General features: G+C 39.9%; 1 protein-coding gene across 2 annotated transcripts in view; it reads left to right on the top strand.

Moving 5' to 3' along the window:
* The window catches only part of F8 (coagulation factor VIII, procoagulant component), an 83,766-nt gene that overhangs the window by 20,926 nt on the left and 36,466 nt on the right, over nt 1-26,374 (top strand). For both annotated transcript variants that reach the window (XM_005885012.2, XM_014532374.1), the window contains 15 exons: nt 1,619-1,831; nt 3,833-3,892; nt 4,893-5,009; nt 7,544-7,765; nt 8,346-8,607; nt 9,275-9,446; nt 11,032-11,125; nt 11,806-12,020; nt 14,497-14,647; nt 15,465-15,674; nt 17,807-20,816; nt 22,285-22,420; nt 24,046-24,258; nt 25,322-25,550; nt 25,954-26,136. In XM_005885012.2, the coding sequence (XP_005885074.1) occupies nt 1,619-1,831; nt 3,833-3,892; nt 4,893-5,009; nt 7,544-7,765; nt 8,346-8,607; nt 9,275-9,446; nt 11,032-11,125; nt 11,806-12,020; nt 14,497-14,647; nt 15,465-15,674; nt 17,807-20,816; nt 22,285-22,420; nt 24,046-24,258; nt 25,322-25,550; nt 25,954-26,136 (5,487 nt within the window). The remainder of the gene's footprint in view (nt 1-1,618; nt 1,832-3,832; nt 3,893-4,892; nt 5,010-7,543; nt 7,766-8,345; nt 8,608-9,274; nt 9,447-11,031; nt 11,126-11,805; nt 12,021-14,496; nt 14,648-15,464; nt 15,675-17,806; nt 20,817-22,284; nt 22,421-24,045; nt 24,259-25,321; nt 25,551-25,953; nt 26,137-26,374) is intronic.

The following is a 26,374-nucleotide window of genomic DNA, read 5'->3' as shown; positions in this document are numbered from 1 at the left end:
GAGAGGAAGGGAGAGGGATAGAGAGTTAAAAACATCGATGAGAGAGAAACATCGATCAACTGCCTCCTGCACACCCCCTACTGGGGATGTGCCCACAACCAAGGTACATGCCCTTGACCGGAATCGAACCTGGGACCTTTCAGTCTGCAGGCCGACACTCTATCCACTGAGCCAAACTGGTCAGAACATGCCTTTATATTTTTGCTAGAGGCCCGGTGCACGACATTCTTGCACTGGCGGGAAGGGTCCCTCAGCCCGGCCTGTGCCCTCTCGCCGTCTGTAGGCAGACATCCCCCAAGGGGTCCTTAGTGCTGCCACAGAGGCGGGAGAGGCTCCCTGCCACCACCGCTGCGTTCGCCAGCCGTGAGTGAACCTGGCTTCTGGCTGAGCAGCACTCCCCCCACCAGAGGGCAGCTCCTGCATTGAGCGTCTGCCCCCTGGTGGTCAGTGTGTGTCATAGCAACTGGTCATTCCACCATTTGGTTGATTTGCATATTAGGGTTTTATTATATAGGATGTTATGATCAAGAAGCTCCTGACCTTCTTATACTAGTCTGGGAGTCCACGATTGTCAAGTAAATTTGTGATGATGTTGAATATCATTCTATGAGTTTGTTGACTTTTCTCATATCCTTTTGTAAAGTATCTGATCTAGTATTTAAGTGTTTATCCTGTTGAAAACAAATGAGTTGTTTATTATTTTCTTATTGACTTGTGGAGGTACTTTATATTCAAAAATACAAATCCAATGATATATAAATATTTGCATTTCTTCTAGTCTGTGGGTTGAATTTTTACTATCTTAATTTTATTTTCATAAACACATGTTCTTAAAGTTAATGAAGCATAGAAATTCAACAATTAATGAAACACAAAAATTTATCACATTTTTCTTTTATTTTAGAACTTTGTGTCCTGTTTATTAAGACATTTGCCTATCCCAAAGTCATGAAGATTGTCTTCTATGCTTTCCTCTGGAAGTTTTATTATTTAACCCTTCACACTATCTCAAATTGATTTTTGTGTATAGCTACCTCATAGCATTTTTAAAAGCTTTATTGAGGTACAAATTAGATACCACAAAATTCACCCCTTTAAGGTAGTTTGATGACTTTTAGTAAATTTAGACAGTTGTGCAGTCATCAACACAATCCAGCTTTAGGACACTTAAAGAAGTTCTCTCTTTCAAGTTCAAGCTCCATTCCCACCCCCAGTCCCAGGCAACCACTGATATGCTTTGTATCTCTCTGGCTTTGCATACCTGTCTTTTTTTTTTATTGATTTCAGAAAGGAAGGGAGAAGAAGAGAGCGATAGAAACCACAATGATGAGAGAGAATCACTGACCAGCTGCCTCCTACACACCCCACAATGGGGATTGAGCCCACAACCCAGGCACGTGCCCTGACCGGGAATCAAACCGTGACCGCCTGGTTCATAGGTTGATGCTCAACAACTGAGCCACGCTGGCCAAGCTATAGCTCCTGCTTATTAATCTTCCAAATAAAGATGCAGAAAGGCTGTTGCTTGTGTAGAATCTACTGGTGACAATAAACTTGATATGTTTCCCTGAGTGAACAATGGGCATAAAAATGACAATTTTATGCATTCTTGCTTTAGGTGCTCAATATGAGGATCAGACCAGCCAAAGGGAGAAGGAAGATGATAAAGTCATTCCTGGTGACAGTCATACCTATGTCTGGGAGGTCCTGAAGGAGAATGGCCCAATGGCCTCTGACCCACCATGTCTCACCTACTCCTATTTTTCTCATGTGGACCTGGTGAAAGACCTGAATTCAGGTCTCATTGGAACCCTCCTGGTTTGTAGAGAAGGTAAGTGCAAGAAAAGGTAAGATTGAGAGAAAATAAGCAGGGAAATACAAACATCTGGGTTTGTCCATAAAAGATAACATTTATGTTCTTTAATCTGAAAGAGGTTCCTTTCCCCTAGCATCATGCCCATGAAAAGGAGCGTAATCTAGTTTCCTATAGAAACAGGTGTTTATCCTATGTTGCCACAATGCACTTTTTGTTTTGTTTTTTCTTTTTTTGTTATTCCTCACCTGAGGATATTTTTTCCATTGAATTTTAGAGAGAGTGGAATGGAAGGGGAGAGACAGACAGAGAAACATCAGTGTGAGAGAGACACATTGATTGGTTGCCTCCTGCACACGCCCCAACAAGGGCCAGGGATCGAGACTGCCACCGAGGTACATGTCCTTGACTGGAATCAAACCCAAAACCTTTCATTCCACAGGCCGATGCTCTATCCACTGAGCCAAATCGGCTAGGGCCCCTACTTGATAATTTTAAAAATAAAATAATTAAAGTGTTTTCCGATAACTTTGCTTGTATTTTAAATTTGTATAGGTGAGTTACTTTCTTTGTCCAACTTTTACTTTCCAAGCAGCCAGGGTACAAGAGAGACAAAAGGAGAATATCATAAGCAAAAATCTTCCTACTCAAACTAAGGCTTCAAAGAAAACTTTCCCCCAAAATGAAGAAGTACAATGCTAAGAAAGACAACCAACAAATTCAACCATTAACACATGAAGCAAGCTCATTTTTAACATTAATAATTCTAAATGTTGGTGTACATGGTGTTCATTTAAAGTGTGACTGAGGTGTTTAATATAGATAGTTGTTATTTTGCTCACAACTTTTTTGTTTATTTACAACTGCAGAAGTAAAAATGTTAAACATAATAGAAATTCTCTATATTAATTGCTTATAGGCACATTTTGTAATTTTTCTTTTTCTCTTATATTTGCTCTGAACACGTATGTATATACTATAATAATTATATGGGGTTGTATTTTTCTAATTTTTCTTTTTCTCTTATATTTGATCTGAACACATATGAAATTACTGCAATTTGGAAAAATTCTTGTCTCCTTTTTTGCCTTTACTGTTCTTTTTTTTTAAATTTTTTTTCAATTTATTGATTTTTTACAGAGAGGAAGGGAGAGGGATAGAGAGCCAGAAACATCAATGAGAGAGAAACATTGATCAGCTGCCTGCACGCCCCCCACTGGGGATGTGCCCGCAACCAAGGCACATGCCCTAGACCGGAATCGAACCCGGGACCCTTGAGTCCGCAGGCCGACGCTCTATCCACTGAGCCAAACCGGTTCTGGCATATCTTTTAAAATATATGTATATATATATTTTAAATCTTTATTTTGAGATTATTACAGATGTCCCTCCCCCCCCCATTGCCTCCCTCCACCCGGTTCCCGCCCCGTCCCAGGCCTTCACCACCCTATTGTCTGTGTCCATAGGTAATGCATATATGCATATAAGTTCTTTGGTTAATCTCTTCCCACCTCACACTGGGATGGAGCCTGCAACCCCGGGCATGTGCCCTAACCAGGAATCAAACCACAACCTCTTGGTTCATAGGTCGATGCTCAACCACTGAGCTATGCCGGCTGGGCTAGTAATTCATTTTTATTACATTTTACAAAAGTCATGGTCTGCAACAAATTTGAAATTTGAAAAAAAAAAAGGTTCTTTACCCCAAATAGTTGTTTGTTTTTAATATGGAACGCTTCACGAATTTGCGTGTCATCCTTGCACAGGGGCCATGCTAATCTTCTCTGTATCGTCCCAATGTTAGTATATGTGCGGCCGAAGCGAGCACCCAAAGAGTTTTAGAAGCATTGGTATAGGAGGCCTCACACCAAAGAAATGATGTTATGATAAAGTTAACAAGAGACAAAGGACTACATCTGTGCTACTCTCAGGCTGTTGATGAAGTAATGTCTCCTCCTAGTGTCAGTTTGCTGGGAAAGGATTTTCAATAGACAATGAATGCCCTCACTTCTTTTGCAGGGAGTCTGGCCAAAGAAAGGACACACGAATTTGTACTACTTTTTGCTGTATTTGATGAAGGTTAGTGAGCTGCAATCTGAATTTTGAACTCCTGAAAGAAAGCAAATATATTAACTTATTCTGGTACTTGAAATGAGAGCTGCTATTGTCCAGAAGTGATTCTAGAAAGATCATAAACTATTTTACTGTTCAGAAATGAAGGAGGTGGAAATGACAATGAATCCCTACCCCTAAATGCACCCATGGTTTCATTGGCAGCTGAGGTAAGAAGATACAGGAGCTGGGTCACAGGTTAGCCTAATCCCTCTCATTAAATCCACAAACAAGGACTTTTTGCTTAAGAAAATTTTAGTAAAAATTGTACATTGCATATATTTAAGGTGATGATTTTACATACATAAAGTGAAATAGTTAACTATAGTCAAGCTAATTTGACATCCATCTTCTCACAGTGACCATTTGCGTGTGGCAAGTGTACGTGAAATCTACTCTCAGCGTATTTCCAGTGTTCAACACACTTTTTTTTTCAACACACTCTTAGTAACTATGATTATCATGCCTGTGCTTTCTGTCCCCAGAACTTATTCATTTTAAAACTGAAAGTTTGTACCCTTGACTAATATCTCCCCATTTCCCCCATCCCAGCTCTTGGAAACCACCATTCTACTCTCTGCTTCAATGAATATACCTTCTTTTATCTTCACCTCTTAACTTTTATTTATTTACTTATTTATTTTTATTGATTTCAGAGTGGAAGGGAGAAGAAGAGAGATACAGAAACATGAACAATGAGAGAGAATCATTGATCAGCCGCCTCCCGCACCCCGGGCATGTTCCCTGACTGGGAATCGATGTTTTCTCTCGTCATTGATGTTTCTATCTTTCTCTCCCTCTCCTTCCTTTCTGAAATCAATAAAAATATTTTTTTAAAAAAAAAAAAGAAGAAGAAATGCTTAAGGTGTGAGCAGTCTTTACCCCATGGGAGAGAGGGAAGAAGAAAAGGGGGTCAGTCATGAGACAGACACTCAGTTGGGCCTACATTTGCATCCTCTCTCATCAGGAAAAAGTTGGCATTCAGAAACATATGAGTCCTCCACACAGGCTACGGATCCTGCATCTGCTCGGCCCCGGACTGAAATGCACACAATCAATGGCTATGTAAACCGGTCTCTTCCAGGTATGTATACACTCGCTGAAGAATCCTCAGGGATGTGTCTCTCTCACATTGATGTTTCTCCCTCTCCCTCTCTCCCTTCCTCTCTCTTCTGAAATCAATAAATATATATATATATATATTTAAAGATTCAACAAGATCCTTCATTAATAAAGTAATAATAGGATTCTATGAAAAAATAATCAAACACCAATATGCTCACAAAATTAGGACTACAATGGTCAAAATACAAACTCAATAGAAGGTAGGTCAAATAGGAAAAAATCTCTCAGTAAACCAAAAAAGACATTAAGAATATGTTTAAATATAGATCTTAAAAATTAAAGAAATGTGTTAAGAATAAAAAGATTTGAGTCTTTGTATTAAAATTTCACAGCAGGATAAATAAATAAATAAGATCCCAACACAAAATTATTATTGTGGAATTCTGAGAACACAGAGACCTGGGAGAAACAGTCACATACAAAGACATGAGAATTAGATTGGCAATATAATGAAGCAGTACTTCAAAGTTCTAAGGTAGAAGTCATTTTCAACCTAGAATTCATAGCCAAACTGTAAATCAGCATTGGGGGAAGAATAAAGACATTTTTAGAAATGGTAGCCCTTAGAAGCCATTGAAGATGTATTAAGTAAAACTGGAATGTAAGCCAAGAAAGAGGAAAATGGAAAATTTAGAAACACAAGAAAATAATAAAGGACGAGGACAGGTATTCCCTTAATTCTTTGCTGTATTTCCAACCATTCTATCATGAATATGCATGATTTTAGAATTAGAAAAGAAATTAACTTTCAAATCATGAAAGTCCCTGCTCTCACATAGCTTATTTATAGCATAATAGGCAGACACGTTGTAATCAAATAATCATAATAATAAATACAAAATTACAAACCAAGAATTCGAAGGAAAATTGCATAATCATATGTGAACATACAATAAAGGAGACTGATCTAGACTGGGGATCAGAGAAGGCTTCCCTAAGGAAGTGCCATTTATATTGAGTGTTGAAACAAGATTGGGAATAGGGAAATGAGGTGATGTGAGATGAGACTGGGGAGGTACATACAGGGATCCAGCTATTCAGGGATTTCTAGGCCTTCCTAGAGAGTTTGGACTTGATTCTATATGGAATGGGAGTCACTGAAGGGTTTTGGGCTGAAGCATACTACAATCAGCTCTGAAATGCAAACATACCACATAAGTTTCCTTGTGAGTGGAAAGCTTGGAAGGGAGTATGACCAAATGTGGGAATACCTGTAACGAAGCTATTCCAGTGGTTCAGGTAAGAGATAATGGTAGCTAGCTTGGCTTAAGATGGTTGGGGTAGTAATGATAGTGAAAAATATATATATTTGAAGGCTCCGGGAGCCAAAATAGAAAACAGCTGTGCCCTAGTAGTTAACAGTATGATATCTAAATATTTAGTTGCTTGGGTTCAAATTTGAGCAAGTTAATGAACCTCCCTGGACATGAGTTTCCTCTAAGAGAAGGAGGATGATAGTAATTTCTACATTCATAGGGTCATTGTGAGGAGTGAATGAGTTAAAACTTGGAAAAGACTTTGGACAGTGCTTGAAATAAAAAAATGCTCAGTAAATATTAGTGTTATTAATCACATTGTCACAGTTGGTGTTAGATTGGATGTAAAAAGTGAGAGTGAAGACTGTAATAACTCTCACATAATTGAATGCAGGATGGTACCAATCACTGAAATGAGGGTCTCTGAAAGATGATGAGGTAATAAAGATCTCAAATTTGATTTTGGACGTGTGGGTTTTATGAAATAATCCAGGTGAAGATAGTGAAAAGGCAGTTGTATGAGTCTGGAGTTATGGGAGAGGTCTGAAACAGGAGAGTTATCAGCATATGGATGATCATTAACACCATGAGAATCGATGTTATTGATCAGGGAGAAAATATTGATCAACAAGAAAATAAGGCCTAAAGCTGAGCACTGAGGTGATCTGTCATCTAATGGGTGAGTAGAGAAGGAGGGATCAGGGAAGGAGACAGAAGAAGCACTTTAAACAACAGGGGAACAAAACCCAGAGAGGTGTTGGCATAGAGGCCAGTGAAGGAGAGAATCACAAGAAGGAATGAATGGTCAACAGGTGCAAATGAAAACTAAAAAATACCCATTGGAATTAGCAGCATGACAATCATTCCTGACTCTGGCAAGAGCTGTTGCTTTCACAGTACCCCAGAGTCCTTAGAAAGTTTGGTTCCAAGTCAAGATAATAAACTTTATAAGGTCAATTTGTTCATCCTATTCTTTTTTAAATGTTTTCATTGATTTCAGAGAGGAATGATGAGGGGGAGAGAGATAGAAACATCAATGATGAGAGAATCATTGATCAGCTGAGTCCACAACCCAGGCATGTGCCCTGACTGGGAATTGAACTGTGAACCCTTGGTTCATAGGTCGATGCTCAACCACTGAGCCACGCCGGCCAGGCTGTCCATCCTATCTTAGAAAATGTTTTCCATTTCAGTTTCTCTACTTCATGACCATAGCTATCTTATTACAACTTTACAGGTCTGATCGGATGTCACAAGAAATTGGTCTATTGGCATGTGATTGGAATGGGCACCGCCCCCGAAGTGCACTCAATTTTCCTTGAAGGTCACACATTTCTTGTGAGGAACCATCGACAGGCCTCCTTGGAGATCTCACCAATAACTTTCCTTACTGCTCAGACACACCTGATGGACCTTGGCCAGTTTCTACTGTTTTGCCATATCTCTTCGCACCAGCATGGTAATACTTGTGGATCTTAAAAACTAGTATGATAAGTATCCAGCTCTTATTTTAATTACATTTTCTGTCCACTGTCCAGTATAGGATCATGTTAGACCTCAAGTGAGATTCACTGGTTGCCAGCTTTCAGAGTAAAGATGTTGCCTTGAGTATAAGAGGGCTTGAGTACTTGTAGTATTGGTGACATTTTAGTTAAATACCTGTGATAGAGGCAAGGTAGATGGGTTCAGGATAAATGAAGTGGCAAAAGTGAGGAGGACAGTATATTATTGGTTTTCCAGCCTGATCCCATTACCTAGGCCTTGATACTGTGGAGAGATGGCAGGTCATACATAGCTGAAGAGATGTTTTATGAGAAAATGTAGGGCATGCAGGAGGCAGCTGATCAATGATTCTCTCTCATCATTGATGTTTCTTTTTCTGTCTCTTTCTCTTTCTCCCTCTAGGAAATCAATAAAAATACATTTTTTTTAAAAAAAAGCGGGAGGGCCTTGAAGGCCTCATGACAGAGAATGATGTCAGAAGTTAAGGCAAGAAAGTTTTGTAGGAATTTGACATTGTTTTGTTTGTCTGACTCCAGATGGTATGGAAGCTTATGTTAAAGTGGATAGCTGCCCAGAGGAACCCCAACTACGGAAGAAAAATATTCAAGAAGAGGAATATGAGGATGATGATAGTTATGACTCTGACATGGATTTTGTCAGGTTTGATGATGATGACCCTTCTTCCTTTATCCAAGCCCGCTCAGTTGCCAAGAAGCATCCTAAAACTTGGGTCCACTATATTGCTGCTGAAGAGGAGGACTGGGACTATGCTCCCTCAGTCCCCTCCCCCAATGACAGGTAAGCACCTTTTGACTCCTGCTACTATCTCTTCCCAATGCTCAAAAAGTTCTTCCTAGTTTTCGAAACAATAAATCTTCAAACCACATTTGGGGTAGGTGCAGGTATGATGTCAAATGTCAAGTACATTAATATGTTTGGAAACTAAAATAGCTAAGCATCAAGGATGTATGGAGGGACCTGGAAAGTGGTATGCTAAGTGAAATAAGCCAGTCAGAGAAAGACAAGTATCACATGATCTCACTCCTACGTGGAATCGAATGAACAAAATAAACTGATGAACAAACTAGATCCAGAGACATAAAAGCATAGAACAGAATGCAGAATCTCAGAGGAAAGGTGGGGGAGGGTAGGTAGGTGGGAAGTGATCAACCAAAGAACTTGTGTGCATATATGCATGACCTATGGACACAGACAGTAGGGTGGTGAAGGCCTGGGACAGGCTGGGGCAGGCTAGAAGGGGTTAATGGGGAAAAGAAGGGGACATGTAATACTTTCAACAATAAAGTTTTAATTTAAAAAAATAGTTAAGCATCAAGGATGCTTGTACTTTTCTCACTCTTTTCCTTGATTAAATCATTCAGATGTTTTAGAGTTGGATTTTAGCTACCTGTCCTCTCCCTAGAGTTCTCCATTTCAACCTCTCATCTTTTTGTTTCTCATACAGCAGTTATAAAAGTCTATATTTGAATAATGGTCCTCAGCGGATTGGTAGAAAGTACAAAAAAGTCCGATTTATGGCATACACAAATGAAACATTTAAAACTCGTGAAGCTATTCAATATGAATCAGGAATCCTGGGACCTTTACTTTATGGAGAAGTTGGAGATACGCTGTTGGTAAGTTGAGGAAAAGCTATAAAGTTGGGTAAGAAGAAAAAGTCTGGAGGGATTTGAGATTCTTAAAACTTCATAATTCAGCCTTATCTCTAATGGGCATTATCTTTTCAAAATCATAAATACTACACAAATAAATGTGTATTATAAATTGGTTTAAAAATATGAGTGTATACAATACAAATTTAATGCCACTCCTTAAATCTGCCACTCCTTTGAAATATTCATTGCTTAGGCTTTGATACATACCCTTCTAAAACTTTTCCCACCAATTGTATAGTACAGGAATCAGCAAACTATTGCCTGTGAGCCGAATTTGGCCCATAGTCTATTTTTGGACAGCCTGTAATGAACTACACCATAGTATTTCAATAAAAGAAAAGAAGCACATGATCACGTAATAGGTGGAGAAAGGGGTTTGACAAAATCCACTACCCATTCATGATCGGAAAAAACTCTGAGTGAACTAGCAACAGAAGTCAAGGTCCTTAACTTGAAGAACATCTAAGAAAACTTTATAATGTGGTGAAAAACTGAATGTTTTCCCCTAGAGATTAGGAACAAGTTAAGATGTCCACTCTTGTCACTTCTATTTAATATTGCACTGGAAGCCAGTGAAATGAGCCACACACACAAAAAAAGGAATTAGAGGCATTTGGATTGAAAAGGAAGATTATTTGTAAATAACATAATCTTATTTGTAGAAAATCCTGCTAAAAAGCTGTTAGAATAAACAAGTTTAGGAAGGTTGTGAGATACAAAATCAATATTAAAAAATTATATTTCTGTATATTCTTATCAGTGAATACTCTGATAACAAAATTAAGAAAATAATCTCGTTCACTATAATATCAAAAAAGAATAAAATAATTTGGAATAAATTTAATAAAAAGGGACTTGTGCACTGAAAACTACTAATCACTGCTTAGATAATTTAAAGATGTAAATAAATGGAAAGACATATTATGTTCATGGATTGGAAGAATCAATTACTGTTAAGACTCTTCCAAATTTATCTACAGACTAGAGGCCCAGTGCACAACATTCATGCACTTGGGGGGGGAGGTCCCTCAGTCCGGGCTGCACTCACTTGTAATCCGGGAACCCTCGTTGGATGTCCGACTGGCAGCTTAGGCCAGCAGTCGGACATCCTTAGTGCTGCCGCCACCCCTGCGCTAGTCAGCCATGAGCCTGGCTCAGGGCTTCTGGCTGAGCGGCACTCCCCCTGTGAGAGTGCACTGACCACCAGGGGGCAGCTCCTGCATTAAGTGTCTGCCCCTGGTGATCAGTGCGCATCATAGCTACCAGTTGTTCCGCCATTTGGTTGATTTGCATATTAGTCTTTTATTATTAGGATTCAAGTCAATCCCTATCAAAATTCCAACTGCCTTTTTTGCAGAAATTGACAAGCTAATCCTAAAATATAGATAGAATTGCAAAGGACCCCCATAGACAAAAGAATCTTGAAAAAAAGAACAAACCCCAATAATGTGGATGTAGAGAAGCTTTTGTTCTCTGGATATAGGCCACACTTTTCTTCTTGATCCTGGTTGTCTTAGGACTTGATCTAGCTCATTTATACTTTCAGATTATATTTAAGAATCAAGCAAGCCGACCATATAACATCTTCCCTCATGGAATCACTGATGTCAGGCCTTTGCATGAAGGGAGATGGCCAAAAGGTAAGTGTTAACTCAGTTTTATAGTTCTTACTTACTTGTAGGTACAGATGAGGTCACAGTCTCAATAACAACTAAAATTGTGCTGGGCCTGCCCCAGCTGTTATGCACCATATAGGCACATTTATCACCCACAATCCTTTGTGCTACAATTTCCAGATGTATTTCATTTATGTACTTTATAATGCTCACAAGAAAATGCTATAATTGTTGCTTTAAACACACATATGTAGTTTTAGAAAATTATGGGGGTGCCCAACGGCATTGCTCAGTGGTTGAGCATCGACCCATGAACAAGGAGGTCATGGTTCGATTCCTGGTCAGGGCACATGCCCAGGTTGCAGGCTTGGTCCCTAGTGTGGGGCGTGCAGGAAGCAGCCAGTCAATGATTCTTATCACTGATGTCTCTGTCTCTGTCTCTCTCTCTCTCTCTCTCTCTCTCTGCCTCCCTCCCTCCCTCCTTCCCTCCCTCCTTCCCTCTCCCTTCCCCTCTGAAATCAGTAAAAATATATTTTTAAAAAATTGTATGAATCTTAAACTTGTAATAGGTGCAAATTTAGTTTCCATTTATTGAAAAACATATGTACATCTAGATGTGTAGAGCTCTTGCAATAGCAACATGATTACCAATATGTGGCTTGTTATACTCTAATCAAGCTATTCTGGGGTTTGGATGTGGGTAGGTGTGAAACATCTGAAAGATATGCCAATTCTGCCAGGAAATATATTCAAGTACAGATGGACAGTGACTGTAGAAGATGGGCCAACTAAATCAGATCCTCGGTGCCTGACGCGATATTATTCAAGCTTCGTTAATCAAGAGAGAGATCTGGCTTCAGGGCTCATTGGCCCTCTCCTCATCTGCTACAAAGAATCTGTAGATCAAAGTGGAAACCAGGTGAGTTCTTCTCTTTCCAAGTGCTTATTTGAAGCTAAAAATGAAATGATGATGTATAGGAACTTCCACATAAGATTTCCTATACTCCCTCGGTGTATGTCTCCCAGTAGAATGCAGACAGTATAGTCATCTGCGATATTGGCCAGTAAAAGAAATGCGTTGGGTCTCTCACAGGTGTTAATTGATTTTGATTTTGGGGTAATAATCTTGCCTGCTGGATAAATAGGAGACCTGGGCCCTATTATTTCTCTAATACTCATACCCAGTCTAAAATTCCACTCCTTTTTGGTGATCTTGCCCCTTTTAATATGCTCAATTATCACCTATTTTTATTTTTATTTTTTTAAATATATTTTTATTGATTTCAGAGAGGAAGGGAGAGAGAAATAGAAACATCAGTGATGAGAGAGAATCATTGATTGGCTGCCTCCTGCATGCCCCCTACTGGGGATCAAGCCCACAACCCGGGCATGTGCCCTTGACCGATATCGAACCTGGGACCCTTCAGTCTGCAGGCCAATGTTCTATCCACGGAGTCAAACTGGCTTAGGGCAATTATCACCTATTTTTTGATGACACACAAATCTTACCACAGCCTAGACTTCTCTAGAGTTCAATAAATATTTGCTGAGCAAAATACAGGGAAAGATATAATATACTTTAGAATATGACTAGAATTTGGACCACTTCTGCTACTTTAAAAAATAAAGTTTAATTCTCTGAATAAGAAAATTTACTTCAAAAAAACTCATGGCCATATTGCTGAGGCTTGACTATATGTCCATTTGGTTATGATACATAAGATTCCTACTAATCTGAAAACACTTCATTGGTTTAGAGACTAAAGCACATGAATTTTAATGCAGCAAAAAACATGTGGCACACAAACCCAGAGAGGCATCAATTTGGTCAAGTACCTGTCTTGACAAATTTTTCCTAATTATGGTTTCTCCACTATTTTGGGGAAGAGGACTAAAATGTACGTCTATATACTTCAATCTCTTCCCCTCAGCATTTTGCTTTGTGTAGCAGTAGATTATGCAAAATGAAATTAATACATATTAGTGAAGTTTACACATTAAATCTTAGAAGATTCAGTTAACAAGTGACTAACTCATAACTTTGGTTCTTATACAAACTGATCTTCTGAACAACACTTAAAATTTTTTCAACAGAAAACTTAAGGTATTAATAATAGTTAACATTTTGCAGTTCATCTGAGCTTTATTATTTGATCTCTGTTTTCTATTTAAAAAAATTTTTTTTGCCCTAACCAGTTTGGCTCAGTGGATAGAGCATTGGCGAGTGGACTGAAGGGTCCTGGGTTTGATTTCGGTCAAGAGCATGTACCTTGGTTTCAGGCTTGATCCCCCATAGGGACCGTGCAGGAGGCAGCTGATGGATGATTCTCATCGATGTTTCCATCTCTCTATCCTCTCCCTTTCTCTCTCTAAAAAATCAATTAAAATATTTAAAAACTTTTTTTTGTTAATCCTCATTCGAGGATATTTTCCCATTGATTTTTAGAGAGAGTGGAAGGGAGGGGGAGGGGGAGGGACAGAGAGAGAGAGAGAGAAACATCGATTGGTTGCTTCCCTCATGTGCCCCAGCCAGGGCTGGGGAACGAGCCTGCAACTGAAGTACGTGCCCTTGACCGAAATTGAACCTGGGTCCCTTAGTCCGAGGACTGACACTCTTTCAACTGAGCCAAACAATGTAGTGCCTATCTTTAATTTTTTTATTAGATTGGTAGCCTCGTGGAAGGGCAATTGCTAGATGGAAATTTAGGAAAGGCATTAATCTTACTTGATGTGACTAACTTATTTAAGAAAGACACTGAATAATCACTTGGGTCTTTACGAGTAAAACTCCTCTATTCTGAACATGGAAAGAATGAGGCTACAGACTGTACCAAAAAATCAGTCATCATATGGCTTTGGCTCCTGAATAAATGAAGTTTAATGGGTCCATTCAACCTCTTGTCCTGAGGATACATTCGCTTTGAACATATGCTTACTGCTGCCCTAGCCGTTTTGGCTCAGTGGATAGAATGTCGGCCTGCGGACCAAAGGGTCCCGGGTTCGATTCCGGTCAAGGGCACATACCTCAGTTGCAGGCTCCTTCCCAGCCTGGGCCCTAGTCAGGTACGTGCAGGAGGCAATCAATTGATGTGTTTCTCTCACATTGATATTTCTTTCGGTCTTTCCCTCTCTCTTCCACTCTCTCTAAAAACCAATGGGAAAATATCCTCAAGTGAGGATAAACAGACAAACAAACAAAAAACATATACTTCCCATAGCACCCACTCCCACTCCCAGGCTCTGGTCCATGCCATAATAGTGACCTATGGAGAAATGGAATTGAACCAAAGGATTATAGATATAGCACATGCATGCTATCACTTCTATTGTAGACTGCAAATTCTTACTTGACAATGGTAGTAGTATTTCCTTCTTTCAATGCGTGTAATTAACAGATGATGTCAGACAAGAGAAATGTCATCCTGTTTTCTATATTTGATGAGAACCGAAGCTGGTACCTCACAGAGAATATGCAGCGCTTCCTCCCCAATGCAGATGCAATGCAGCCTCAGGATCCAGACTTCCAAGTTTCCAACATCATGCACAGTAAGTAAAGCAGCACCCGTCTAATGAGTAATAGACAAAGGGAAATTGAAGCCAAATTGATGTCCATATAGTGGATTGCTTTATCTGCCATGCAAGTCATAGTTCCTTAAAAATCATTATATACAAACATATACAATTTCATATAAATGCATATGATCATAAAACATATTTATTTATTTAGAAAGCAACAAATATTCAGAGAACTTTTTTAAAGTTTTAAAAATATTTTTATTGATTTCAGAAAGGAAGGAGAGGGAGAGAGAGGTAGAAACGTCAGTGATGAGAAACGTCAATTGATTAGCTGCCTCCTACATGCCCCACACTGGGGAATGTGCCCTGATTGGAATCAAACCATGACCTCCTGGTTCATAGGTCAATGCTCAACTACTGAGCCACACCGGCTGGGCTGTCCTGCTTTTTTGAAACCCGTTAGTCCTTGAATCTGGAACATTAACAGATATTCATTTGGTTCACCTGATCAAATTTGTTTTTCTTTCTGATTTTTCCTCTGTCTGGTTACTCCTTTCCCCCTTGCAACTATAAGCAGTTTGGAGGGAGACACTTTGAGACCATGCAAATGCCCTGCTCCCCACCCACACCCCCATATAGCACTCAAAGCCATCTCTACCATGATGGTCTATGACTCCCCTGCCCTTGGGATTAGGACCTAGCTGACCAAGTATTAACAATCGACTTTTCTGGAAGGTATAATGCTATCGCTTCTTGGACATAACCATCATTTCTAATCCTATCACGACAATCCAAACTAGTAAACCCTGATACTGCTAAAACCTCTTGTTCTCCATTTCTTTTGCAGGCATCAATGGTTATGTTTTTGATAGTTTGCAGCTGTCGATTTGCTTGCATGAGGTGGCTTACTGGTACATTCTAAGTGTTGGAGCACAGACTGACTTCCTTTCTGTCTTCTTCTCTGGATATACCTTCAAACACAAAACAGTCTTCGAAGACACACTTACCCTATTCCCGTTGTCCGGAGAAACTGTCTTCATGTCAATGGAAAACCCAGGTTAGTTATTTACATTATTCTTTTTTAAAAATATATTTCATTGATTTTTTACAGAGAGGAAGGGAGAGGGACAGAGAGTTAGAAACATCGATGAGAGAGAAACATCAATCAACTGCCTCCTGCACACCCTCCACTGGGGATGTGCCCGAAGCCAAGGTACATGCCCTTGACCAGAATCGAATCCGGGGCCCTTCAGTCCGCAGGCCGACACTCCATCCACTGAGCCAAACCGGTTAGGGCTACATTATTCTTTTAGTAACAGCTGTGATTGCACCACTAGCCACTCATATGCTTTTTGGTCCACTGGCCCACATTTGGGCAGATATTAAGTGGTTAAAGTGATTTGGGGTAATTGCAAGGTATTTTAATGACAGCACCACATTAAGTTACTTACAAGTCTTTGCTCTAAAAGCTACCTTTGGCCCAGCTGGCGTGGCTCAGTGTTGAGTGTTGACCTATGAACCAGGAGGTCACGGTTTGATTCTTGGTCAGGGCACATGCCCAGGTTGTGGGCTTGATCCTCAGTAGGGGGTGTGCAGGAGGCTGCTGATCAATGATTCTCTCTCATCATTGATGTTTCTCTCTCCCTCTCTCTTCCTCTCTGAAATCAATAAAAAGCATATTTATATCATGTTTTGTAACCTTTTTTTTCACTGAATATATTTGATACTTTTCTATGCCAGTAAATATATATGAACATCATCATTATAAAAGATTGCTTAATATTCCATACTAGGATATTGTACTAGCCTTGGGTGATTGAAGAGCCCTTGTCTTTTGAAGCCTGAAATGTGCTCCTACCCGCTTGTGGTAGGCTAGGCTCTGTCTCTCTGGGTTACTTTGATAGGAACAAGTTCCAGGATTGATAACAGCTTACAAAATTAGCTTACTGAATCCCTGGTTATATTATTGAGGCACAAGGCTGATCTATATATTTGTAGTGCTGATCAAGTCTCAGACTTGCCCAGGCATTTTATGCCTATGCCAGAAGTTAGAGGAGAATGGCAGCTGAATTTTCTTCAAGGAAATTATAATCCTTTTGTGCATCAGTGATTATATCTCCTTTTTTATTTCAAATTTTTTATATATGGAATTTCTTATTTTTATTTGGTGATTTATTTTATTGAGTTTTTAATTTCAAAAATCAACTCTTCTTTAAGCTGTTGGATTGAGATTTATTAACTAACTAGAGGCCCAGTGGTAGGGTCCTGCACTGGTAGGGTCCCTAGTGGCTGCCAGCTGCTGGCCAGGGCCTCCCTCCCTTCTCCTGGCCAGCCCCGCCCCCTGGTCGAACTCCTGGGCGAACTCCTGGTCGAGGGGACAATTTGCATACTATGCTTTTATTATATAGGTTGATGTGTTAAATTTATTTTTATTCATATGTGTATTTTTTCACTTATGCTTATGCATCTAATTTACTACCATGAAATCCCTTCATTGGATAAACCTGGCCACAGTAGAAATTAATATTGCTAAAATTGTGGTGGGATTTGTATGTGTATTCTAATCCTAAGTCCTACTCCCTTGTGCTTATTTACTCTGCAAATTGGTGATGCTATGGATGCTAGGCATTGTGTTATATGATTAGAATGCATTATATGATGGGCTAGATACTATTAGCCTCATTTATAAACTGGAAAACTAGAACTCAGAGAGCTCAATTGACTTGCTCTAAGTCACATAGCTGGTAAATTGTAGGGCTAGGATTTGAATCCAGGCAATCTGACTCTAGAACCTGTGCCACTATGTTATATAGCAATAACAGCTAGCCTATATAACCTTTCCTGAGTTAAGGCACTGTCATCATTACAGCTCTGTGCGACTATTAAGATTCTCCACTATTATGCATGCTAATTACATTTCTCCATTTTTATTCCAACATCTGTTCGTTTTTAATCACAACCCTTTCTTATGGTCACAAACAGATAAACCACAACAGCAGCCATGCAAATCTCACTTTTGCTACCATTGCTAAACTACTGTTACAGGTTTAGAATACACATACCAATTACCTATAATGGTACCAACTAGTATTTTTTCATTCTTCTGGGAATAGGAGATACCCTCTAACACAAAACTAGCTTGGTACCTAGGTTATGAGTAACCAGAGTCTTATTCTTTCTCATCTCCAGGTCTGTGGGTTCTGGGGTGCCACAACTCAGACTTTCGGAACAGAGGCATGACAGCCTTACTGAAGGTTTCTAATTGTAACAACAGAAACACTGGTGATTATTATGAGGATCCATATGAAGACATTCCAACTTCCTTGCTGAATGAAAATTATGTCATTGGACCCAGAAGCTTCTCCCGGAATTCAAGTCACCCAAGCACTAGGCAAAATCAATTTAGAGGCACTGCAACTCCAGAAAATGATATGGAGAAGATTGAGCTTTGGTCTGGAGAGAGAACACCGCTGCATGAAGTACAAAGTGTTTCCTCTGATGATTTGTTGATGCTCTTGGGACAGAACCCTACTCCACATGGATTATCCTTGTCTGATCTCCAAGAAGCCACATATGAGGCTGATGATCATTTACCTGGACCAATAGAAAGAAACAAAGGCCTATCTGAAATGGCACATCTCAGGCCAGAGCTCCATAACAGTAGGGACAGAGTATTTACTCCTGAGCCAGAACTACAATTAAACGAGAATTTGGGGTCAACTATAAAAGTAGACTCAGAGAAACTTGATTTACCAATTTCTAATTTATCAAGCAATCTAATGACTTTACCAACAATTCCGTCAGAAGAGTTGACAGCAGGTATTGAAAAGACAGGTTCCTTAGGACCCACAAATATGCCAGTTCACTTTAGTAATCAATTAGGCACCATTGTATTGGACAAAAATGCATCTCTCCTTATTGGGTCTGGTGTGCCTTTGGACTTAAGTAAGGGAAATAATGATTCCAAGTTGTTAGAAGCAGCTTTAATGAATAGTCAAGAAAGTTCACTAGGAGAACATGTATCATCAATGGAGAGTGATAGGTTATTTAAAGAGGAAAGAGTCCATGAACCTACCTCACTGACCAAAGATAATTCTTCATTCAAAATTAATGTCTCTTTAGTAAAGACAAACAAGGCACCAGTTAACTCAACAATGAATAGAAAGACTCACATTGATGGCCCAACATTATTAATTGAGAATAGTACATCAGTCTGGCAAGATATTACATTAAAAAGTAATGATGAGGTTCAAGAAGTGACTTCTTTGATTCCTGATGAAACGCTCATGGACAAAAATACTACAGCTTTGGGGCTAAATTATGTGTCAAATAAAACTACTTCACCAAAAAGTATGGAAATGGTCCACCATAAAAAAGAGGGCTCTGTTCCAGTAGGTGCAGAAAATCCAGATACATCCATCTTGCCAGATTCAGCAAATTGGATGAAAAAGACCCATGACAGTAACTCCCTAAGCTCTGGACAGAGGCCTGATCTAAAGCAATTGATACCTTTAGGATCAGAAAAACCTGTGAACGGTCAGAATTTCTTGTCAGAGAAGAATAAAGTGGTAGTAGAAAAGGATGAGTTTACAAAGGACCAGGGACTCAAAGAGATGATTTCTCCAAACAGTAAAGGCATATTTTTTACTAACTTGACTAATAGCCAAGAAAACGATACACACAATCAAGCAAAACTATCCCAGGAAGAGAGAGGAATGAAGGAAAAATTAATCCAAGAGAACGTAGTTTTGCCTCACGTGTATACAGTGAATGGCACTAAAAATTTGCTGAAGGACCTTTTCTTATTAAGCACTAAGCAAAATGTAGACAGTTTAAATGAGGGCACATATACTCCAATACTTCAAGGCCCCAGGTCATTAAATGATTCAGCAACTAGAGCAGGGATTCACATGACCCATTTCTCAAAAATAAGGGAGGAAGCAAACTTGGAAGGCTTGGGAAATCAAACAAAACAAGTGACAGAGAAGTATCCAAGTCCTAATCCAAGTCCACAGAATGTTATTGCTCAGCGTGGTAAGCGGGGTTTAAAACACTTTAGACTCCCAACAGAAGAAATAAAGCTTCAAGGGGGTGTAATTTTGAATGATGCCTCAACCCAGCGGTCCAAAAACATGAAATATTTGACCCAGGACGCCCTCACACAGATAGAGTACCATGAGAAGAAGAAAAGGGCCATTACTCAGTCCCCCTTACCAGATTTTTCTATGAGAAGTCATGGCATCAATCAAACAGATGGCTCTGCATTACCCGTTGTAAAGGCATCAGCATTTCCATCAATTAGACCTACAGATGTGACCAAGATCCCACCCCAAGACAACCCTTCTCACCTAGCACCAGCCTATAGTTCTACCTTTAGGGAAAGGAGTTCTGGAGTCCAAGAAAGCAGTTCTTTCTTAGAAGGAGACAAAAGAAATCTCTCTTTAACCTTCCTAATGGAAATGATGAGAGGTCAAGAAAATATTAGCTCTCTGGGAGAAAGTGCTACAGACTCACTCATATACAAGAAGCCTGAGGATCCTGTTCTCTTGAAACCGGGCTTGTCTGAAGCATCTGGCAAAGTGGAATCACTTCCTGAAGTTCATATTCATCAGGTAGACTCTTTGCCTACGAAAACTGGCAATGGTTCTCCTGGCCACGGGGATCTGGTAGAAGAGATCTTCCTTCAGAAAACACAGGACGCTGTTAAATTGAACAAAGTGCTAGATCTCTTCGCCTGGGATAATCAATATGCTACCCAGATACCAAGAGAAGAGTGGAAATCCCAAGAGAAGTCACAACAAAACATAACTGTTAAGACAAAAGACACCATTTCACCCCTAGACCCTTACGAAAACAATCATTCAATAGCAGCAATAAACGAAAGACAAGATAAGCCCCAAAGTGAGGCCACTGGGGCAAAACAAGGCGGGACTGGAAGATTGAACCTTCAAAATCCACCCGTCTTGAAACACCATCAAAGGGAAATAACCCCTACTCCTCTTCAGCCAGAGGAACATGACATTGACTATGATGATACCTTCTCAACGGAAACGAAGAGAGAGGATTTTGACATATATGGTGAGAATGAAAGTCAGGACCCTCGCAGCTTTCAAAAGAAGACACGACACTATTTTATTGCTGCAGTGGAGCAGCTCTGGGATTATGGATTGAGCAAATCCCCCCATGCACCAAGAAACAGGTATGGGTACGTTGATTATTCCTTGGTCCTGCTATGGTGACCTTTGATTTTACCAAATACTGAAACAATAGAAAAGGGACAGCCAATCTGCAGCAGTGTAACTCCAGATGGCTTTATAGAAGACCCCTGAGAACCAGATGGCAACGTCTAGAATTCAGCGGTTCTCAACCTGTGGGTCGCGACCCCTTTGGGGGTCGAACGACCCTTTCACAGGGGTCGCCTAAGACCATCAGAAAACACATATATAATTACATATTGTTTTTGTGATTAATCACTATGCTTTAATTATGTTCAATGTGTAACAATGAAAATACATCCTGCATATCAGATATTTACATTACGATTCATAACAGTAGCAAAATTACAGTTATGAAGTAGCAACGAAAATAATTTTATGGTTGGGGGTCACCACAACATGAGGAACTGTATTAAAGGGTCGTGGCATTAGGAAGATTGAGAACCACTGGTCTAGATGAAGCTGAGGAGTAAACGGGAGGTTAGATGAGCCCAACAATGAAAGTTAGAGGATGGTAAATCCAGATGGCATGAAACTCGTACTCTGGTGGGATGGAGGAGAAGGAGAGGGGCTTACAGAAGGGTAGAAGTGTCAGAGTCAAGAAGCAGCAATGGAGAGTAGGAAGAAAGTCAACTTTATCAGCCTTATGAGCTGCCATAAAAGTCATAGTGTCATGAGAGAGCCCTGAAGAGGCAGGAGGAAGAAGTGAAGTGTGTGACAAAAAAGTTGACGATGTAGGAAAAGTTTTTCATGGTGCTTGGGGTACAGAGGGCAAAGTTAGGGGAACAGAAGGAGGTTGGGCAGGGGAGAGAAAACAGAGAAATTTGGAAGGTAAACATAAGAGTTTATTGCAGTCATCAAATATTTATTGAGCACCAGCTACATGGCAGACAATTTTGTAGGCATGAGTGCAGCAAAGTAGGAGCTCACATTCTATTGGGGAGGGCAAAAGATAATAAATTAATAGAAAGGGGGTCTTGATGATGCTATTCAGAAGATAGAATTGAATAATATGATAGAGTAACACTGGGGTGTTACTTTAGCTGTGGTGGTCAGAGAAATCCTTTATGGAGTTGAGACCTAAATGATGATAGACCAGCTCTAAGAGATGTGTCCATGCAAAGGGAACAGGAAGTGCAAAAGCCCTGAAACTGGGACATCCTTGTCCAGCCAGTATGGCTCGGTGGTTGAGCATCGATCTAGGAACCAGGAGTCACAGTTCAATTCCCGGTCAGGGCACATGCCTAGGTTGCAGGCTCCATCCCCTATGGGGAGTGTGTGGGGGCAGCTGGTCAATGATTCTCCCTCATCATTGACGTTTCTATCTCTCTCTCCCTCTCCTTTCCTCTCTGAAATCAATAAATATATTTTAAAAGGAAAAAAAAAGAAGGTGAGGTGTTTCTACACACCTGGTCCATAAAGATATTGATTTTCCTCTGCTTTTGTCTTCAGGGCTCAGTTCAAGAAGGTGGTTTTCCAGGAATTTACTGATGGCTCCTTTACTCAGCCCTTATACCGTGGAGAACTGAATGAGCACTTGGGACTCCTGGGGCCATGTATAAGAGCAGAAGTCGAAGACAATATCAGGGTGAGTTGAGGACAATGGAATCACAAGGAAATGAATCCTGTGTATTTTTTGTCTCTGAGTATAAAAATAATGTATTATCATTTTTAAAAAATATAGAAAATAAAGAAGTTGAAAAATAATCTCATAAATATCATTTTGGTGTATGTTCTTTTTTCCTATGTATTCTTCTATTTATGTATTCAAAATTGCACAATGTATAATTCTACTTCTATTTTGATTAAATATATCATAAACATTTCTAATGTCATTTAAAAATACTTCCTAAGTATATTTTTAAAGTGATTGCATAATAGTCTATTACATGAATTTATGGTTTACTTAACCATGTACTTTGAATAACCCTATAATAGGTTTTTTTCACTATTTAAATAATGCTGCAATCACAACTTTTCCTAGGATAAAATTCTAAAAGTGAAATGTATGTGAACAGTTTAAGACTTTCTGTAACGAATGATCTCTTAATGTTCTTTGTACATTTGACAATTTTGGAGGCAGTGCTTTTCTTATTAATTTATATTACCTCATATATTATAGATCATTGATCATTTTAGTGAATAGTATTTTTCCAAGTTTGTTGTCTCTTAATTTTATATATAGTGGTTTTTTTCATTAAAAACAGGAAGTAACCTATAATCCAGTGGTTCTCAACCTTCCTAATGCCGCGACCCTTTAATACAGTTCCTCATATTGTGGTGACCCCGTGGTGACACCCAACCATAAAGTTATTTTTGTTGCTACTTCATAACTGTAATTTTGCTACTGTTATGAATCGTAATGTAAATATCTGATATGCAGGATGTATTTTCATTGTTACAAATTGAACATAATTAAAGCATAGTGATTCATCACAAAAACAATATGTAATTATATATGTGTTTTCTGATGGTCTTAGGCGACCCCTGTGAAAGGGTCGTTCGACCCCCAAAGGGGTCGCGACCCACAGGTTGGCGACTCTCAGGTTGAGACCGCTGCTATAATCTTTTCTTTATGCCACTTTCATAGCTTTCATGTTTATAAAAATCCTTCCCCATACAGAGACTTTTTTTTTAAATCACCTATTCTTGAACTTTCTTTTACAATTTAATTTCTTAAAAATTAACTTTTTAATCCATCAAAATTTCTATAGACAAAGTTATTTTGGTGCATTGTGGGAGCCAAAGGTCAAATTAGTTTTATTTTTTTTCCTAAAATAGTCAATCATTGTCCCAATTGATGGTTAACATTAAGGATATAGAAGGATATAAAATTATGGGATGGTGCCTTGATTTGTATTTTACTTTTCATATGTCCTATGAAACATATATCATTTTTTTCAAATCTGAAAACCAGGCTTTTAAAAAGATTATGTGCATTCATCCTGAAATTTGTCATGAAGAACCTTAAGTACCAAGTCGTGAGATTATGGTCTCTTTAGGAATTTCCTCCTTTGAGTCCATGCCTTAAAACATTGTTAATTCAAAAATTCCTCAGCATTTCCTCTATAGATCTTTAGGCTTGGGTTCTTACAATAGCCATCCTATACCACTTTCTCTGGGTATTAAAACTTGGACAGAGCCAAAATAGGCATTACAATTAGGGATGTAAACGCTAAAATACTTGCATTCTTTTTCTGTTTTGCTCTGCAGGTAACTTTCAAAAACCAGGCCTCTCGTCCCTACTCCTTCTACTCCAGCCTTATTTCGTATGAGGAAGATCAGAGGCAAGGAACAGAACCTAGAAAAAAGTTTGTGGAGCCCAATGAAACCAGAATTTACTTTTGGAAAGTGCAACATCAGATGGCGCCCACTGCTGATGAGTTTGACTGCAAAGCCTGGGCTTATTTTTCTGATGTTGATCTGGTAAGCAGGTCTACATTGTGCTGGTCACTTTCTGGTTTAAAAGAAATGGTCTTTGCAATATCTGCTAAGAATTTGGGTATTTATCCTAAGCATAATGGAAGGTTTTAAATAGGGAGAGGTAGCCCTAGCTGGTTTGGCTCAGTGGATAGAGCGTCAGCCTGTGGACTGAAGGGTCCCAGGTTCGATTCCAGTCAAGGGCATGTACCTTGGTTGTGGGCACATCCCCAGTAGGGGATGTGCAGGTACTGGGGATGTGCAGGAGGCAGCTGATCGGTGTTTCTCCCTCATTGATGTTTCTAACTCTCTATTCCTCTCCCTTCCTCTCTGTAAAAAATAAATAAAATATATTTTAAAAAAATAGGGAGAGGTAGCCCGACCGTTGTGTCTCAATGGTTGAACGTCAACCCATGAACCAGGAGGTCACCGGTTCAGTTCCCAGTCAGGGCACATGCCTGGTTGCAGGCTCGATCCCCAGTGTGGGGCCTGCAGCAGGCAGCTGACGATGCTTCTCTCTTCATTGATGTTTCTCTCTCTCTCCCTCTCCCTCCCTCCCTTCCTCTCCCCCTCCCTTCCTCTGTCTAAAATCAACAAAGACATATTAAATGTTTTAAAATGTATTTTTATTGATTTCAGAGAGGGAGAGAGAGGGAGGGAGAGAGAGAGAGAGAGAGAGAGAGAGAGAGAGAGAGAGAGAAACATCAATGATGAGAGAGAATCCATGGATTGGCTTCCTCCTGCACACCGCCCACTGAGGACCGAGCCCACAACCAGGGCATGTGCCCTGACCGGGAACTGAACTGTGACCTCCCAGTTCATAGATCGACACTCAACCACTGAGCCACGCCAGCCAGGCTTAAGTTTTTTTTTTAAATAAAAAATAAATAAGAGGAGATAGCATCATATTTGTGTTTTAGAAATACTATTCTGGAACCTACTGAGGAGGATGAATCATACTGTGGGAAGATGGGGAGTAGATTGGAGTGGCATAAAAGTTGATGAGAAACCTACGCTGGTTTAGAGGTGGGGGAGCTTATACTCACAGGATTGGTGTCTTCCCTCTCAGGAGAAAGATATGCATTCGGGCTTGATTGGACCGCTTCTGATCTGCCGCGCCAACACTCTGAACCCTGCTCATGGGAGACAAGTGACAGTGCGGGAATTTGCTCTGTTTTTCACTATTTTTGATGAGACCAAGAGCTGGTACTTCACTGAAAACATGGAAAGGAACTGCAGAGCTCCCTGCGATATCCGGATGGAGGACCCTGCTTTTAAAGAAAAGTATCGCTTCCGTGGTAATGTATCCCACGCCCAAATATATCCCACGCTCACTGTGAAAAGCAGCATGCACTATGACAAAGGAGCCTTGAGCCTGAGGCTTGGACACTGTATGAATTGAGAGTGTGTGTATGGGAGTGGAACCTTCAAAGAATCAATATTTTTGACTGGGGTGGAGGAAAAGAAACTTCTAGCTTGGTCGGCGTGGCTCAGTGGTTGAGTGTCAACCTATGAACCAGGAGGTCATGGTTCGATTCCCAGCGTGCAGGAGGCAGCCCCATCAATGATTCCCTCTCATCATTGATGCTTCTATCTCTCTCTCCCCTCTCCCTTCCTCTCTGCAATCAATAAAACATACTTTTTTTTAAAAAAAAGAAACTTTAATAGATTTTAACAGCCTTCTCTGTTCTCCTTCTCCAGCGATCAATGGCTATGTGATGGATACTCTACCTGGCTTAGTAATGGCTCAGGATCAAAGGATCCGATGGTACCTGCTCAGCATGGGCAGCAATGAAAACATCCATTCTATTCATTTCAGTGGACACGTCTTCACTGTAAGGAAAAAAAAGGAGTACAAAATGGCAGTCTACAACCTCTATCCAGGTATGGGCTGGTTTCTCTTTCTTCTACCTACTGTACTTATTGTATACTAGAGGCCCAATGCACGAAATTTGTGCAAGGGGCTCGGCCCTCACAGCCCCGGCTTCATCTGGAAGGATGTCCGGAAGGTCGTTCGGCTGTCTGGTCTAATTAGTATTTTACTCTTTTATTATTATTATTTTTTTTAAATCTTTATTGTTCAGATTACATTTGTTCCTCTTCCCCCCACCCCCCAATAACT

Source organism: Myotis brandtii, unplaced genomic scaffold (genome assembly GCF_000412655.1).
Source record: "Myotis brandtii unplaced genomic scaffold, ASM41265v1 scaffold889, whole genome shotgun sequence".
Lineage (NCBI taxonomy): Eukaryota > Metazoa > Chordata > Mammalia > Chiroptera > Vespertilionidae > Myotis > Myotis brandtii.
The sequence above is the reverse complement of the archived record's forward strand: the minus strand, read 5'-3'. Positions and strand labels throughout refer to the sequence as shown.